Here is a 16,512-nt window from a genome sequence, read left to right as displayed (position 1 = left end):
AACCCAGTTGAGTTTGCACATGACCTTGGAAGACAAGCTGCTCAAAAACACAATAAAAGATTAAACTAATACCCTGGAAAACACCCTGGAACCCCCCCCACCCGCCTCCCTGCAACATGGACTCAGAACTGCCCACCACCCCAATTTGCAGAGTGCTTGTGTACCCATACCTAGAACCATGTAGAGGGGAATGCTACACAACCAAACTACCCCAGAGTACGACCGTCCCCCCTAAATAACAGTTACATTTGCCCATGATGAATCCCGAAGGGCCTCGTAGCCCCAAGCTTGATTTATGTAGCTCTGACCGCCCTGACCGGAATATCTCTCCACCCCCTTCTCCAAAATCGTGTCCCAAAGAAACCCTCAGGTGCTCAGTGGGGGGGCACAAGATGATAGTCAGAGAACGTTTGGAAGCAAGTAACACCTCCCTCCCACTGAACCTGGAACCGTGTCCAGGGGCCGACCTATTGTCGATGGCTCAACTAAACATTAACATCGGGGCAGAACCTCAGTACGTGGCAACATCCAATGACACCTGTAGCCGGTTCTCTCAGTCAACTTTTTCCAGATGGTGGTCGGATCTATGAGGTTGATCTGGGGATGGGCAACCCCGTTCCTCAGAGGAATGCCACCTCTCCAGTCAATCCCAGGTATCCTCCGGGGACAGGAAAAACAACGACTTATCGTCCGATTGCACACGTAGTTTTTCTGGAAAAAGCATGGCATACTTCAAATTGTGGCCCCTGAGTGCCCATTTCACTTCTAGGAAGGAGCGGCGTTTCTGTTGCACCTCATAGCTAAAGTCTCGAAAAAAGGTTATGCTTGAGTTCTCAAATTTGAGAGGCGGTCCAACTCTTGCAGCTTCAAGGATAATGTCCCGGTCACAAAAGTTGAAGAGCCGTGCCAGGATGGGAAGCGATGGAGCACCCTGCTTCGGAGGGACTCCAGGCACCCTGTGGACACACTCAACAGAGAAGTAGTTGGACAGGGACAAAGGCTGCAGATGGTTTTGAATCAGGTCTTCAACAAATAGGTCTGTGGCCTGTCCCTCCGCCCATTCGGGAACTCCCGGGATGCGCTTGTTGTTTCTTCTCGCGCACCCTTCATAATCTTCCAGCCGAGCCTCAAGGTCCGACGTCTGGGTCCGCAGTTGCTTGATTTAATTTGATTTAAAGACTTGTAGAGCGCGCGAATGCCCTAGGGCGTCTTGGCGCTGGGTCGAAAGTAAAGAGTCTAGCCATGCCAAGCCGGAAGAACACTTAGAGTGAGAAGAGCCAAGTTTTTACGGCTTTCCTGAACACTAAGAGTGAAGGACTATTCTTAACTGAAAGGGGCAACATGTTCCATGCCTTGGCGGCATGTAGCAGGAAACTTCTGCCTCCCCATCTCAGTAGTTTAAATCTGGGTGTTTTGATCAGTTTCACCTTGATAGATCTGAGGTTCCTTGTTGGTTCATATTGTTTTAGGTTCTGTTTTAGAAAGTGGGAGCCAGTCCCATGGAGGGCCTTGTAGGCCAGGCAAGCTGATTTAAAATGCAACCTTTTCTCCACTGTTGCCTCCAGCTGCGTAGTGGAGTGTTTAAGTGTTGCGACAGAGACTTTGTTTGCCTTGACTCTTTCCCCCATGTTTCTCAGATCGGTGCGTATGAGGTTGATGTCGATCGCACCAGTGTCAATCTTATGTTCCAGTGCTGTGCGGACTCCCCGGATAGCCTCCATGATGTCCAGCAATGTCAGAGTCCAGTCTTCAGTTTGCTGCATCACTTCCGTGCAAGCCTGTTTCCCCTCTGCTTCATCTGACGTGGAATGGGCAAATTTGGACAGTTGCAATGAGGATTGCCTGGGGCCTCTCGCAGTCGCCATTGCGTCCTGCTCTCTGCCTCCGGCGGGAGACTACCGGACCAGGGGAACAGCAAGACTAGGATCTGTGAGACTGCAGACAAAGATCAATTCAGCAGCATAGGGACCCCCGCTGGAGGACCAAAGAAAGGCAGGGGGAGTCAGGAACCTCCGGGCAGGAGTCAAATATTGCCGCTGTAGTAATCTGTGCTCACTTTTGGTCGTTATCAGCCCCTTGTAAATCAAACTGGCAGCGGCTGGCTCCCAGTCAGCTACTACACAGTCACGGGCCCTCCAAACCCTACAGGGGTCACTGAGCCCGGATCAGGTGCCGAATGGAGTGGCGCGAAGAGGGATGCCGGATTGTTTGCGGGAAGGCTGAATCTGCCACCACGGAGATCAGTTGGTCGCCCGTTGAGCAGGCAGAGGAAAGCGTCCAAAGAGAATCCAGACAATGGGTTCCAGCGCCTTGTGGCGGTGCACCGGGCGTACCCACCAATGGGTGCCTCTAATTGTGGCCCACGAGGGCAGCCAATGGGAAAGCACTTCAGGTAGCCGCACAGCGCAGGCACACCGGATGGGTTGATCCGAGCCCAGCGGTTCTCATTGAATTGCTGGCAGTTCACGGAGGCCGGTACAAACTTCCGTCCTCGGAAAGCTTAAAGCAGAAACAGCTGCAAGCGGGGCCACCTCTCAAGGGTGCCCTCCAGGTCCGACGGGCTGGCCCCCGATGCGAAGGGCAGGCAGTGGGAGAAGCTGTGGGACGTCACAGCCGAATCCTAGCTCCCGTCCGGCCAGCAAGGTTGAAGGCGTTTGTGCTGGTTTATGGGGTCGGATTCACGCCGGTGGCAGAACGGACAAATCCCACAACCTTCATTATTGATCCTGCACTCTTCTGAAGTGAAATACTCGGCCGGGCTATCACACAGCTGCAGCTCTATTTGCGCAGAGGGCAGCATTCACCAGCTGGGTTTATATAAAATGAGGGATTCTTTTTGCTTGTAAACACAAAGCCAGAATATTATTTCTGTCAACAATGAATTTCATTCATGTTCCTTGTCTTCTGAAAACAGATTTATTTTCCAGGCCAAGGGTCCAGTACTGTAAAGCAGAGTTCTGAATTACATTTTTTAAACGCTGGAATTCTTTACTGTTCAGGATTCAAAATTAGCTGAAAATTCCCTTGTTAGTCCAAGCATTGTTGATGGTGTTGATTTTACAGGTAGCATGGTCAAGTGTGCTTGTATTTCTTTCGTTAAAACTCTCTCACAGAATAAAAACCAACAATGTTTCTTTACTTTTAGTCCACTTTGTGCTAGTCTCCCAGTGGGTTTCCTGATATTTCATGTTTTTCCTAACTATAGGGAAATAAACAATAGCACAGAATAGACACTTTCATTGATGGTGGAGTTCTTGCTGATTTCTTTTTTAGGTCTGAAGATTCGCAAAAGCTTTTTGCACTTTCACTGCTATGATATGTCTTTTCTCCTGTGTGTCTTCGCTGATGAATCCTTAATGTTGAAGAATCACGAAAGCTACTTCCACATTCACTGCAATGGTATGGCTTTTCCCCTGTGTGTGTTTGCTGATGTCTATGTAGGACTGATAAGCGACAAAATCTCTTCCCACATTCATTGCACCTGAATGGTTTTCCCCCTGTGTGTGTTTGTTGATGATACAAATATCCTGAAGAGGAACTAAAACTAATTCCACATTCACTTCACTTGAAAGGTTTTTGTTGTAGAGATTCTGCACATACAGATATATGCACAAGAAAATATGCCGTTAGTGCACAATTGGTTGTACTGTACTTACATCTAAGAACCCACAATTCCTAGACTGACTAGCTATAGTGTCTCATAACCTCTGCAGACCTTCCGAAGATACCTAATGCTTAGACAAACCCAGAACACAGAACTCCCGACCTCTCAGAGTCACTGTAGCAATGTACACCCTTTTGCTCACTCACCCGTGCTTATTCCCACCAAATAATGCAGAGTCTATGTAAAGTTTAAAGTGTTTATTTTTCAACTAACAAACTCTGTGTGTAGTTCTATAATGCAGTAAACGAGCTAGCACCAGCACAATAATACATAAGATAAAAACAATGATCAAAGTTACAATACCATAAAATAAGAAGGGAGAGATCATTCTGAATGACCAGTGAATATTACGGCTATAGCGCCTAGACAACCCTCCCCTGGTAGGAATATGTATATTATATTAAAGAAGATCTCTGGGCCAATTCTGATGAACCCCTCACCGTAGAACGTAGGAGTAAGGTTACATAATAGGCTCAACAATGGCTCCAGTCTTCCGTCTGTCTTGATAAAGCTGCTGCATGTTAGTATAATGCAAGCATTTCTCAATTGTGCCAAGAAGTGCCAAATGTTATGTCTAGGTAGTACGGACTGACCAGAACTAGAAAGCACAGTGGCTTGTTTTTCGACCTTGTAAGCAGTGAGCAAACTATAACAATATGAGCTCATGTGGGCACAAAGGTGTCTTGCACAAGAAGATACAGAGTAGTGCGCAAAAATAAAAAGACACGCAGCTAAAATGGTTGCTAACTCAGGCTAACTTTAGCAAAGAATAGCGTGACCCTAGGGGCCATACTACAGTTTTTCCCCAGTGTGTGCTCGCTGATGCCGTTTTAGGTTTGATAATTGACAAAAGCTATTCCCACAATCATTGCACTTTAATGGTTTTTCCCCAGTGTGTGTTTTCTGATGCTGTTTTAGGCTTGATAAGTGGCAAAATCTCTTCCCACATTCACTGCAATGGTATGGTTTTTCTCCAGTGTGTGTTCGCTGATGAATCCTTAATTTTGAAGATTCACTAAAACTACTTCCACATTCACTGCAATGGTATGGTTTTTCTCCAGTGTGTGTTTGCTGATGAATCCTTAATGTTGAAGATTGACTAAAACGACTTCCACATTCACTGCAATGGTATGGTTTTTCCCCAGTGTGTGTTTGTTGATGATACCTTAATCCTGAAGAGGAACTAAAACTACTTCCACATTCACTGAAATGGTGCGGTTTTTCCCCAGTGTGTGTTCTTTGATGCTGTTTTAGGTGTGATAATCGACTAAAGCTCTTCAGACATTCACTGCAAGGATATGGTTTTTCCCCTGTGTGTGTTCGCTGATGTATAGGTAGGTCTGATAAGCGACAAAATCTCTTCCCACATTCATTACACTTGAATGGTTTTTCCCCAGTGTGTGTTTTCTGATGCTGCTTTAGGTCCCATAATTTACAAAAGCTCTTCACACATTCACTGCACTTGAATGGCTTTTCCCCTGTGTGTGTTCGCTGATGTATATGCAGGTCTGATAAGCGACAAAATCTCTTCCCACATTCATTACACTTGAATGGTTTTTCCCCAGTGTGTGTTTTCTGATGCTGCTTTAGGTCCCATAATTTACAAAAGCTCTTCACACATTCACTGCAAGGATATGGTTTTTCCCCTGTGTGTGTTTGTTGATGATACATTAATCCTGAAGAGGAACTAAAACTACTTCCATATTCACTGCAATGGTATGGTTTTTCTCCAGTGTGTGTTCGTTGATGAACTTTTAATGTTGATGAGTCACTAAAACTACTTCCACATTCAATGCAATGGTATGGTTTTTCCCCAGTGTGTGTTCTCTGATGCTGTTTTAGGTCTGATATTAGACTAAAGCTCTTCAGACATTCACTGCAAGGATATGGTTTTTCTCCAGTGTGTGTTCTCTGATGCTGTGCTAGGTGTGCTAATTGACTAAAGCTCTTCAAACATTCACTGCAAGGATATGGTTGTTCTCCAGTGTGTGTTCTGTGATGCCATTTTAGGTGTGATAAATGTATAAAGCTCTTCCCACATTCATTGCACTTGAATGTTTTTTCCCCAGTGTGTGTTCGCTGATGACTTATAAGTTTTGATGATTTCGTAAAACTACTTCCACATTTACTGCAATTATATGTTTTTTCCCCTGTGTGTGTTCTCTGATGCTTGTTTAGGCCTGATTATTGACTAAAGCGCTTCAGACATTCATTGCATTTGTATGGTTTTTCCCCTGTGTGTGTTCTCTGATGCAGTTTTAGTCTTGGTAAATATACTCTGTGTTTTATATAGCAGAACCCCCATTTCTTTTAACTTTCAGTTAACTGTGCTTTTGGCTGGTTGCTGTGGAATGGCCTGAAAGAGTTTACAATACACCTCTAGCACTGAATGGTGGTCTGATATCACTTTAGGAAGCAGAGTACTGCTGTAACCACCTCATGATCAGAGCTGGTATTGGACATGTTTACACAAGAAGTGGTTGATCAGTGTTGCCTTAATTTTCTAGAGGTCATTTCTTCATCTTGAGGCACGGAGGGGCACAGCTGAGACTCATAGAACCACCGAATTGCCCTTGACGGTACTTCAAAGATCTGTCAGTTTATGTTCAGGTCCGGCTGCCTCTGTCGGCACTTATGTTTTCCTGAATACTGGAACTCAATTTTTCGGACTTTGCTTTTGCAGATTTACAGTATTATCTTCATTATTCTTAAACATTTTGTGCAGTCATGGATTGTTTTCTGTCGGATGTAAAGAGATTTAAATCACTTAAATGGAAAATACCAGAATGTGCATATCCAATTTTTTATTGATTGTAGAAGCATCTCATGTATTACTATTGTTGAAACTTATGAAGACATATTTAAGAAAAATTTAACCTTACAGAGATATTTGCATAACATTTCCTTTGAACATGCCACAATGTTATTTATTTCAGCAAAGGTGTTCCTAGAGTAAATTAGCTAAAAAAGGGCTCTGGCATAGCACACATATACTTGTTACAGCTTTAGGTAGATGCATATGGTCAAGGTTTTGTTAAAACAAGAACAGCTCTTGGAGGAAGAGATGGATCAGGAAGACTCAAACAGCAAGGTGGACATCAGGATGTTGTGCTATACATCAAATCTTATTGTTCTTGGAGGTGCCTGGTTTCATTCACTACTAACTACTAACTCTTTTTTCAGGAGGGTTCCCCTCGCTGTAGTTTCAAGGCTTGATTACGGGGGCCTTTTGTGCGCTGATTGTGTTTGGGGCCCGTGTGGCGTAAAGGGGCTCTATCTGAGCCTTGTAGGCCCTGCATCATGTATCGACCCTCTCCCCATATAAAGTCCCTGCCCGATCTAAAATGGCGGCGCCTCTAAGACTCTAGGAATCTAGATATTGACATAGGACTTAGCATGTCCTTCTTGTGGACATGAAAGAAGGACCATCATGTTCTGTAGCTTCAAAGTATTTCCACGGTGGAGGCCATCTTAGAATGATGTTGTTTACTAATTCTGCTTAGATTTCCAGACTGGCTCGGTCTATCGAATTTCCAAGTGCATTCTAGGCCACTGTTCATCCTTTCCCCCCTATCCCTCTAATCTGGATTCTATCTTCCTAATTGCATAATCTAGTTTGACCTAATGTATTTCAACTTCCCTTTTTAATATTTGCAGCTGGGCCCTGTCTTCAGGGTTTTCAGTTTTCCACCTAGTAATCGCCTGCATATAACGATGGGAAGCCCACAACAGAAAGAGTACCTTCTTCACTCTTAGCATCTTCTGTCATTATGCTGCTGTTTAATGGGCTGTCTTTGTAGAACGGAGTCCTGGAACTTTCCTCCAGCCACCCCATGATTTGCTCCATCCCTTCCTTCTTTCCTTCTTCTGACCATACCCCCTTCACCTCAACTCCCCTCAGCTTCCCCCCATGTGAGCATGTAGTAGTCCGGTCCCTCCCCTCTTTCCACTATGGAAATTTGGTGCCCTTAGCCATGGATTCCCTTTCTCGAAGATCACTGGACTCCAAACTTGTTCCAGACAGCTGAAAATCCTACGATATCATATAACCCATAAACTATCTAAAAGCGTGTTCAAGAATTTCAATCACCAGCTTCTCAAATTTCTCCCATAAACCCTTATTTCCAACCCCTATGTCTTCACGAATAAAGGCGCTACCATAAGTGACCTTATCTTTTGCATTAAAAGACCAGCACAATGAAGGAAATCCCTTTGCTCTCTGCTCCGGATCACTGCAGCCACGAAAGCCCCCTACAGTCTCAAACTCTCTACAACTCCCTCTATTGTTCGCCGAGCAGAGGCAATCATCTCCCTTTATAATAATGGGATTATCCTCATCCAAGCATCTGAACCCAGCCTAGAATTACTTGAAGAAATTTTTCTCCCATCAAACTCTCTGTGATGAATAAGTTTCCTCCCTGACCCAAGCTCATCCTAGCCCTTATGTCATCCCACAGGTACCTCGTTCTTTATCCTTCCCTGTCCCCACTACCTGTATTGCTCCACCCCGTTCCCCTCCTCCCTATCCACCGTCATCAGATTACCCAACAGCATTAATTTACCATTACCCTTGCAGCTTGTTTCAACCAACATTTTTCGTCATATTAGCCTAAACCCTCATCACACCCCTAGAGCAGCGACCACTGAAATACACTGACTCGATACTAACACCATCACCTCATCTTTGCCCCTTACCTCTGAACATTTACTTTTTTCCTTCTTTTTTTTAAGTTTTATATAACACAAACATGACCCACGAGGGTATCAGAGCGCTTTACAATAGTAGATAGTAGTATATGGATAGCATAGGTGACTAGTAGTCAACAAAGAATGATTCACAAGGGAATCAGAACGCTTCACAATACACAGTTATTAAACATTCGGTGGTTGAAGTAGTAAACATACATTTGGTATGCGCCTTCAATACAAAAGATGTAGGCAATAATATAATATATGGATCACATAGGTGGCTAGAATTCAACATAGAATTAAAGTCTTAGGATGTGAATTTGTTCATTAGAAGCATTTTTACTTCTTTTTTGAAGGAGGTAAAGGAAGAGATTCCACGTACCACTGGAGGTATGGAGTTCCAAATCTTCGGTGCAATCCCTGAGAATGCTTTGCAGCCTGTTCTCTTTTTATGGAAGGATTGTGGTTTCAGTAGAAGTGAACTCATACTTTGCAGTCGTCTGCATCCTCCCGATTGCTCTAGCTTTACAGCTAAGTAACGGGGTATTGCTATGCAGGGCTTTATGGGTCTTGCAAGCGATCTTTAGGTGTGTTCTTGCCTCGTAGGGCAGCCAGTTCAGAACTTTCAAAGTCGGAGAGATGTGGTTATTTCTTTTAGTTTCTGATACCAGTTTGGCTGCAGAGTTAAGCGATGCCCTCAGCGGGGCCGGCCAGTATTTGGGGAGACCGCATAGAGTCTAATCTTGGTAGCGCTAGGGCTTGTACTGCCATTTTTAAGTCGGTCTGTGGGAAGAAGGGTTTAAGTTTCCTTAGTATACTCATCTGGTAATTAGCTCCTTTGGCGGCATTAGTGATTTGCGCCTGCATATTCAGGTGTTTGTCTATGGTGACTCCCAGGGATTTCGCGGAGTCAATGATGTGCGGAGCAGTGTCAAAGGAAGTTAGATGTTTTTTGGGGGTTAAGCATGAGGTGGTTACCAGAGAGCCAACTTTGAGTATTCTGTGGAATAGAGTTGATGGAGAGGAAGTCTTCTTGTGACGAGATTTTCATATACAGTTGGGTGTCGTCTGCATACAGGTGATATAGAATGTTCACTGAGTTAAATGCGTTTGCCAGGGGCTCCATGAGTAGATTAAAAAGAATGGGTGAAAGTGCTGAGCCCCACTGTCAGCACTGATGCATTTTTGACACTCTTTCTGGAAGAACCCTGACACTTGCTATTTCGGAACCCCCTAACATGACCAATAACATGGCGCCTATGTCCTCATCAATCTGTTTTTGAGTCCCTGAACCGCACTCCTCAATCATGATTCCATCTCTATTCCCCCCTCCCCTGGTTCTCCCAACTCAGTTTCTCCCTAACACCATAAACCGGAGCAGTCTCACCTGGCCTCCTGGCCCACATCACGACCTCCTGCTTCCACATTACTATTGACTCCAAACTCTCTGAGATCTCTCAGGAGCTTCATCAAATTATGGCTGAGGTTTAAAGCCTAATATCCCTCACCTCCGAGTTCGCTAATTGTTGGTGTCCCACCAGGCCGATGGGTAAGAATAGACACTCCCTTTAGCAATCCAATAACAATCACGTGTGACGGATATCACCCCGCACATCCAATGGGATCTCAGCATTCGCAACATCTCCTCATTTGACCTGGAAGACAATTCCCTACACCCACGCCTCCACCGACCCATCAGGATAAAAGATTCTCAATCGGATAACAATATTTAATCCCTCCTCTTTCAGTTAAATCCACATAGAGATCCTAGGCCCAATCCCAGAGCAGGTAACAATTCAAACTTCAAGCAAATTCCCATCACTGAGGCTGCCTCCGCTGTCGCCATACCCCACCTGAAATGTACGCTACTGAATTGCAGATCAGCATCTAAACATACAGTGAATATTGCTGACCTTATCCTTACTCATGATCTTGACCTGATAGTCCTGACTGAAACTTGTCTAAATGACTCCTTCACTCCAACACTCGACATTCTAGCACCGCCCAGCTATGACATCATCAGATTAGATCGCCCAAACAGACCTGGTGGAGGTAACCCCTGTACTCACTGCAATAATCTCTCTGTGAAGCAAGCACAAAACGTTACTCTCATCTCGTGTGAATATCTAGGCATCGATATCCTGAGTAAAGATAGGCCTCGATACAAATTGCATGCGTTTTACCACCCTCCAGGAGATAACCTCCCATCCATTGAACAAATTATGGAAATCATCACAACCAACTCCGGTGTATACTGCACCCAAATCTTCCTTGGTGACTTCAACCTCTACTGGAATGACCCAAATGACCAATCAGTGATTAGCCTAAAAACCTTCCTAGCTGACCTAAACTTGATCCAAATATGCGAAAGTCCTATCAGAACCTGGAAGCGGCACTGGATCTAATTATCTCTAAAGCTAATTCCATTCAACTTGAATCTATCATTCCATGTGATTGGACAGACCATCACTGCATCACTTTGCTCATCGCTGAATCGCTGTCCTCAAAAAAGGTTAAAATAAAAAAAACAGACACTTGAAAGGGAACCCTCGAAACATAAACCTGAATGAACTGACATCTATCAGCAATACCGGACCGGGGAAGGAAAAAAAGACCCCCACAAGCCACCCACCCCCCTCCACGAGATGAAGAAAAAAACAGAAGAGTGCTTGGAAAGAATGCAGTAACCCCACACAAGTAAGCAATTATAATAGTTTTTAAAACATTCCCCCCATTAGAACGCACACAATGATTCAATAAAATTTTAAAATCATGGTCACTTTCTAAACGCAGTAGCAGAGCAACAGCGTGGCAACTCTAATCAGGGTGAACCACCATCACGTGGTGTAGAGGAGGAGACAAATGTGATAATAGTTAAGGAACTGCTGAGCAAAACTGACCTAAAAAGGAACTGGGCCTGCACTCAACCCCCCAACATGTTCCAAGAGTGGAATATGGCTCCATCATATTATTAGCAGAAGTTTGATAATAACAAGAATAGTGCACAGAGAGAGTCAAAGGTTGAAGTAAACAGACAAAAAAACAGAGATCAAGAAAGGGAAGAGAGAAAGAAGAAACAGGGGAAAAGGAAACATAGAGTTATAGGAATCCTTACCTGACAATTATTCTTTTTGTTCCCCCAAGGGTGGCAGCCACGCTGCACTGCCTGTCATCCCAGAATACCTTGAAAGGAAGTCAAGAAATAATTTTGCATCAGACGACAATCACACTTCATCACATTTTACAAATAACCGTCCTGGATTTACAAAACAACCGAGCACAGGGAGAACCAGGGGCTGACTTCAGCCTCCTTTCGCAGCTATTGCTGTGAATGTTCAACAATTAACCACCGTGGTCCTGCATGCGGCTGCTAACTGTTCAACATTCACAGCAACAGCTGTGAAACAAAGGTTTCGGAGTACCGGAGGTGTTTCAACCCCCTCGGTCTCTGGGACACCGCTGTTTTAATAATTAACACATTCTGCCCTCATGGGTCAAACAGTGTAAAGGCCTTATATTCAGCCATAGCAGGCAATACTGCTGATTAAAGGACCGCTCCCTCGGTAAAGGCCCTTGCCTTTGGAGCTACAACAAGCTTCAAAGCTATAGTAAAGGTTTCAAATAAATACTGAAGGCATAAACATGGTTACTCAGTCAGAGAATAATTATCATAATATTTGCAGGAGAATCACATAAAGGGAACCTTTAAAGTATATCAAAAGCCAGAATCAGAAATAACTCTAGCTGTAAAGTCAATAGACAGACCACACACAACAAATGTGTGCTAAGAAATAAGAAAACGTTTTTTTTATAATATCAAATAGCAAACTGATATAGAATCTGCTCAGTTAGGAATCAAGGGAAAGTTCTCAAGTTTTTAGACAGAGAGAACACATTATTGACATGGTTCACAATGAGGTAAAAATGTCAGCAATCAATGAATGTTCATGAAAACATGGCACAACAAAATGTAATTTAATAAACGACACCTACAAAATGAATAATTAATTGTGACTCTTCCCCAAAAAGCCACAAGTCATTTTACAAGGTTATTCCCTAACATAATAACTGGATCTTAATGACAGTTTAAGTTTGTGGCCATTCATCATTGACCCAATTTGTACGGGAACATTTGCTGACAGCTTATTAGTTGTTTATTAGAAATGCCTACAACTTGGACTCCTTTCCCAAGAGGGGTGGGTTGGGCGCTCCCATCAGTCTGACTGTGGAACGGGCGGCACATTTATCGATTAAAAGAGATACTGGATTCCCATTTACTTCTTCTACAAAAGGGCCGCTCTGGGTGACCTCTAGGACTGCAACAAGCATGCAATCCTTCTCCCGTCTCAGGCACAGTCATTGTGTCTGATTCAGTCCAGTAGAAACTACTAGTGTAGGAGGAAGTTGTGGGGAAAATCCTTATTAATCACTGAAGGATTTTGTTGAAATACTGAATTTGTTGAGAATTTGGCGTTCTATTCTGCACTGGGCTGTGGGACCATCGGGAATGAAGGCATGTTCCAATATATCTGCCTTTGATTCTGCATGCTCGGCACAGAGGCCAGTTGGGCTGGGACCATTGACTGTGACATCCCATTCTGGCCATCTGATTCATGTTCCAGTTTCCCAGGTCCTGCAAACATCGCAAGGAGCGTGTCTTATTCTGCACACTATTACTGTTTGAAGTATTTAAATTGCCACTGTCAGTAAAACCTACACCCTGAGCAGAGCCGGACTGGCCGTAACGGGCTTCGGGTGTTTCCCCGGGGGGCTGGAAGAGTGGGGGCTGATTCTTCAGTGCTGGGAAGCGTATTTGTTACTGGGGACTGGTTTTGCTCTGGTGCTGCTATATCACCCCCAGCAACAAAAGAGGCAGGGGGCTGGTCCGGCAAAATTGTCAGGCCTGGTTTGGGTTCCCAGTCTGGCCCTGACCCAGAGGAACAACATTTCCTCCTTGCACATACTGAACATCATTACTCTGCACACCAACGCCGTGCATATCCAAATTCACACCAGCAACAAACCCAGAATCAAAACGAGAATAAAATCCGTGAGAACCACTTTCGTCACCCGTTTAGAACATTTTTGTCTGAGTGCTCATTATTTTTTCTTTGATATTTTTCTGCTTAGTAACAAAATTCTCACTACAGAACTTTGCGTAAAACAAAATCTCTTCCGCAATATTAGTCTGCAGCCCCTCACATTAAGCACTAACCTCTGGATGCAACGCTAAAAGATGCGATCTCTTTTACCCGTTCTTTGCCTTTGCAATATTGTCTGTAACTCTGCATTAATCTCTTGAACTATATAATAAAATATTTTGAGGCACTTCACTCTGTGGCTCTTCAATTGGCCAGTTTACAAGCAACTTACACTCATTCCACAAATCTCTTGGGACAACAATTAACAAACTTAAACTCAGCTCTCGACCACCCCGCCTGGACGAACAGGCCTCATCTCCACTGCATCCCTCCTGGAGTGGCCCCACCTCCTTTGAACCACCCAAACACAGGACAGGCCTCACCTCCTCTACAGTCTCCTGAACAGGCCTCTCCCACTCTGCACCCCTGGACAGGCCACATCTCCTCTACACCCCCCTAAACAGGCCTCACTCACCTCCTCTGAGCCCCCTGGACAGGCCTTGCTTCCTCTGCATCCCGCGACAGGTCTCGCCTCCTCTGCAGCTACCTCCAAACAGGCTTCACCCCCTCTACATCCCATGGACAGTCCTCCCCTCCTCTGCACCTGCTGGACAGGCCTCACCTTCTTTGTGCCTCCCCTGGACAGGCTTCACCTCTTCTAACCTCCCCCCGACAGGACAGGTCTCACCTCCTCTGCCCCTCCCCCCTCTCCACAGGTATCACCTCCTTTGCCCCTCACCCCTTCTCCACAGGTCTCAACTTCTCTGTACCACCCAAACAGGTCTCACCTAGGCTGCACCCCCCTGGACTGAACATGCCTTACCTCCTCTGCACCCCTGGACAGGCCTCACCTCCTCTGCACCCCTGGACAGGCCTCACCTCCTCTGCACCCCTGGACAGACCTCCCCTCCACTGCAACCCCCTGGACAGGCTTCCCCTCCACTGCACCCCCCTGGACAGGTCTCACCTACAATGCAGCTCCCTGGACAGGCCCCACCTCCTCCGCACCCCAGGACAGGCCTCACCTCCTCTGCCCCTGGACAGGCCTCTCCTCCTCTGCACCGCTGGACAGACCTCCCGGTGAAGGATTCATATTAAGGACAGAGGAGCCCAGAGTTCATTCCCCCATACAGCACCTCTGACTCCGCCCGGAGCCTCATGGAGCTATGCACAGGCCCCGAAGAGAGACACTGCTCCCCTGGACAGGCCTCACCTCCTCTGCACCCCTGGACAGGCCTCTCCTCCTCTGCTCCTCACTCAGGCTCATCGGCAGGAGGAGCTGAGCTCTCCTGATGTCACCATGAATGCCGGGGGAGTGTGGGGGGGGGATCTTCATAAATTGCAGGTAAGTGAGTTAGCAGCTCTCCTACCTGAGCAGAAACCTGTCAAGGCTCTCTCCTCCTCCTGGGGGCAGATCAGGAGTCTGAGGGGGGGGCGGGTCTGAGGGGGGGCAAGGGCAGATCTGGGGTCTGAGGGGGGGCAAGGGAAGATCTGGGGTCTGTAGATGAAGGTAACTGCCCACCAGACAGGGCTCCTTCTTCCAGCAGCAGGCTGGACACACCATGAGAGGCAGGAAGTGATGTCACCACCGCTGCTTGTGCTGTCCCTGCCGCCGCTGACCCGGAAGAGGAAACCCATCTTCCTTTCATACAAAGTGCAGCTCAGTGGTTTTCATCAGCAGGCGAGGAGCACCCTCTAGTGGCCGCTGACGGAACCGCTGCCTCCAGGCTCCAGCAGTGAATACATTTCACACAACCAAGCACTTATACCTGTAAAGACCTGGGATTTCAGATGTCACAGACATGAATGTTTTTAAGGGTCAGACAGTTCAAGTATAGGGCCTCACACTTGGCTGCCGCTGTGAAAAAGTATTTATAGCTTCACTTCAGATGAGCATCTTCCAAACACTGATGTAAAGGACTTAAGAGTATTTACAGAAAGGTGCCAACTGGAAGTGCCAGTCTGTATTTCAATGAATATATCTGAATTTCAATGAATATATCTGTATTTCAATTAATATATCGGTATTTTAATGAATATATGAGTATTTCTGTCAGTTTTGCAATTAAACTGGACAGCTTATTTATTCTTTTAAATAATTTATTTGCAGTTTTTCAAATCCACAACGTGCTAGATAGCAAAGTAAACAGAGGTAAATACCATGGAGTTTTAAACACCAGATCAAGTACAATGTGGCATAGGTCATGTGTCAAAGCGACAATTGAAGGAACAGCTTATTTCTAATTTTCCTGTGACTGTGGCTTATTCCTTATATTTGATACGGTTTTATATCCTCGAACAAGACTGAATTGTAGGTTCTAATATTAACCCCTTAAGTGCTGAACGTTCGAACTGCACCTGCGCAATGGAACGTCCAGCACTGGAGCTGGACGTTCCATAGCAGCTATGAGGTTAAGATAGCGGCCTCTTTCAGGCTTTGGTGTTTTGTTTACAGTAACCACCATCCTCTCTCAACAAAGATTCACTGACAAAAAAAAGCAATTTATCTTTGAAACAACTAATTCCTAAGATAGAGATATCAAGTATGAACCAGAAATTTCTCACACAGTTTGCAGTGCATCATAAAAATGAGTGGGTGTTACTGGTCTGAGTAACAGGGGAGGGGCATTTCACTACTCGAAAATATTCTACTCCTTCACATAGGCCCCTCTATCATAGTTAGGGTTCCCGGTTTTATGGTATTTATTTTTTTGCCATTTTTTCTATATTTATCCACATTTATTTTTGCCACAAGCAAAAGACGACGCTACAGCTAGTATTTTTCCACATTTATTTAAATTGACAATTTTATTAGTTTTCTAGTACAATATAGTATATATTGTACTAGAAAACAAATAACAAGCATTGGCATAGCCAATAGGTCTCGCCTTTGGGAACTTATAAGTATTTAGTTATGCAGCACAATATCCTTGGTGCAACAACATCAACTGTTGCATGGATATACACTTAATAAGGTCCCAAAGGCGAGACCTATTGGCTATACCAATGCTTGTTAAG

The 16,512-nt window shown here is 45.1% G+C and overlaps 1 protein-coding gene across 2 annotated transcripts; it reads right to left on the bottom strand.

Moving 5' to 3' along the window:
- Positions 1–3,846: 3,846 nt before the first annotated feature.
- LOC144806269 (uncharacterized) lies at positions 3,847–15,084 on the bottom strand. 2 transcript variants are annotated; one of them, XM_078672663.1, is made up of 3 exons: positions 14,865–15,084; positions 11,469–11,536; positions 3,847–6,403 (listed from the first exon to the last, which is right to left on the bottom strand). In XM_078672663.1, exon 3 carries the CDS (start codon positions 5,333–5,335, stop codon positions 4,457–4,459), a length of 879 nt encoding a protein of 292 aa, XP_078528789.1. In that variant the 5' UTR covers positions 5,336–6,403; positions 11,469–11,536; positions 14,865–15,084; the 3' UTR covers positions 3,847–4,456. The 2 variants fall into 2 exon arrangements, with proteins under 2 accessions (XP_078528789.1, XP_078528788.1); XM_078672662.1 differs by having other exon boundaries at positions 14,520–15,072.
- Positions 15,085–16,512: the final 1,428 nt, after the last annotated feature.

The sequence above is a fragment of the Lissotriton helveticus genome (assembly GCF_964261635.1).
Source record: "Lissotriton helveticus chromosome 1_1 unlocalized genomic scaffold, aLisHel1.1 SUPER_1_unloc_59, whole genome shotgun sequence".
Classification (NCBI taxonomy): Eukaryota; Metazoa; Chordata; class Amphibia; order Caudata; family Salamandridae; genus Lissotriton; species Lissotriton helveticus.
The sequence above is the reverse complement of the archived record's forward strand: the minus strand, read 5'-3'. Positions and strand labels throughout refer to the sequence as shown.

Bases quoted from the DNA above. Each gene is read 5' to 3' on its own strand.
- LOC144806269 (XM_078672663.1), bottom strand. From the start codon at position 5,335: ATGTATCATCAACAAACACACACAGGGGAAAAACCATATCCTTGCAGT.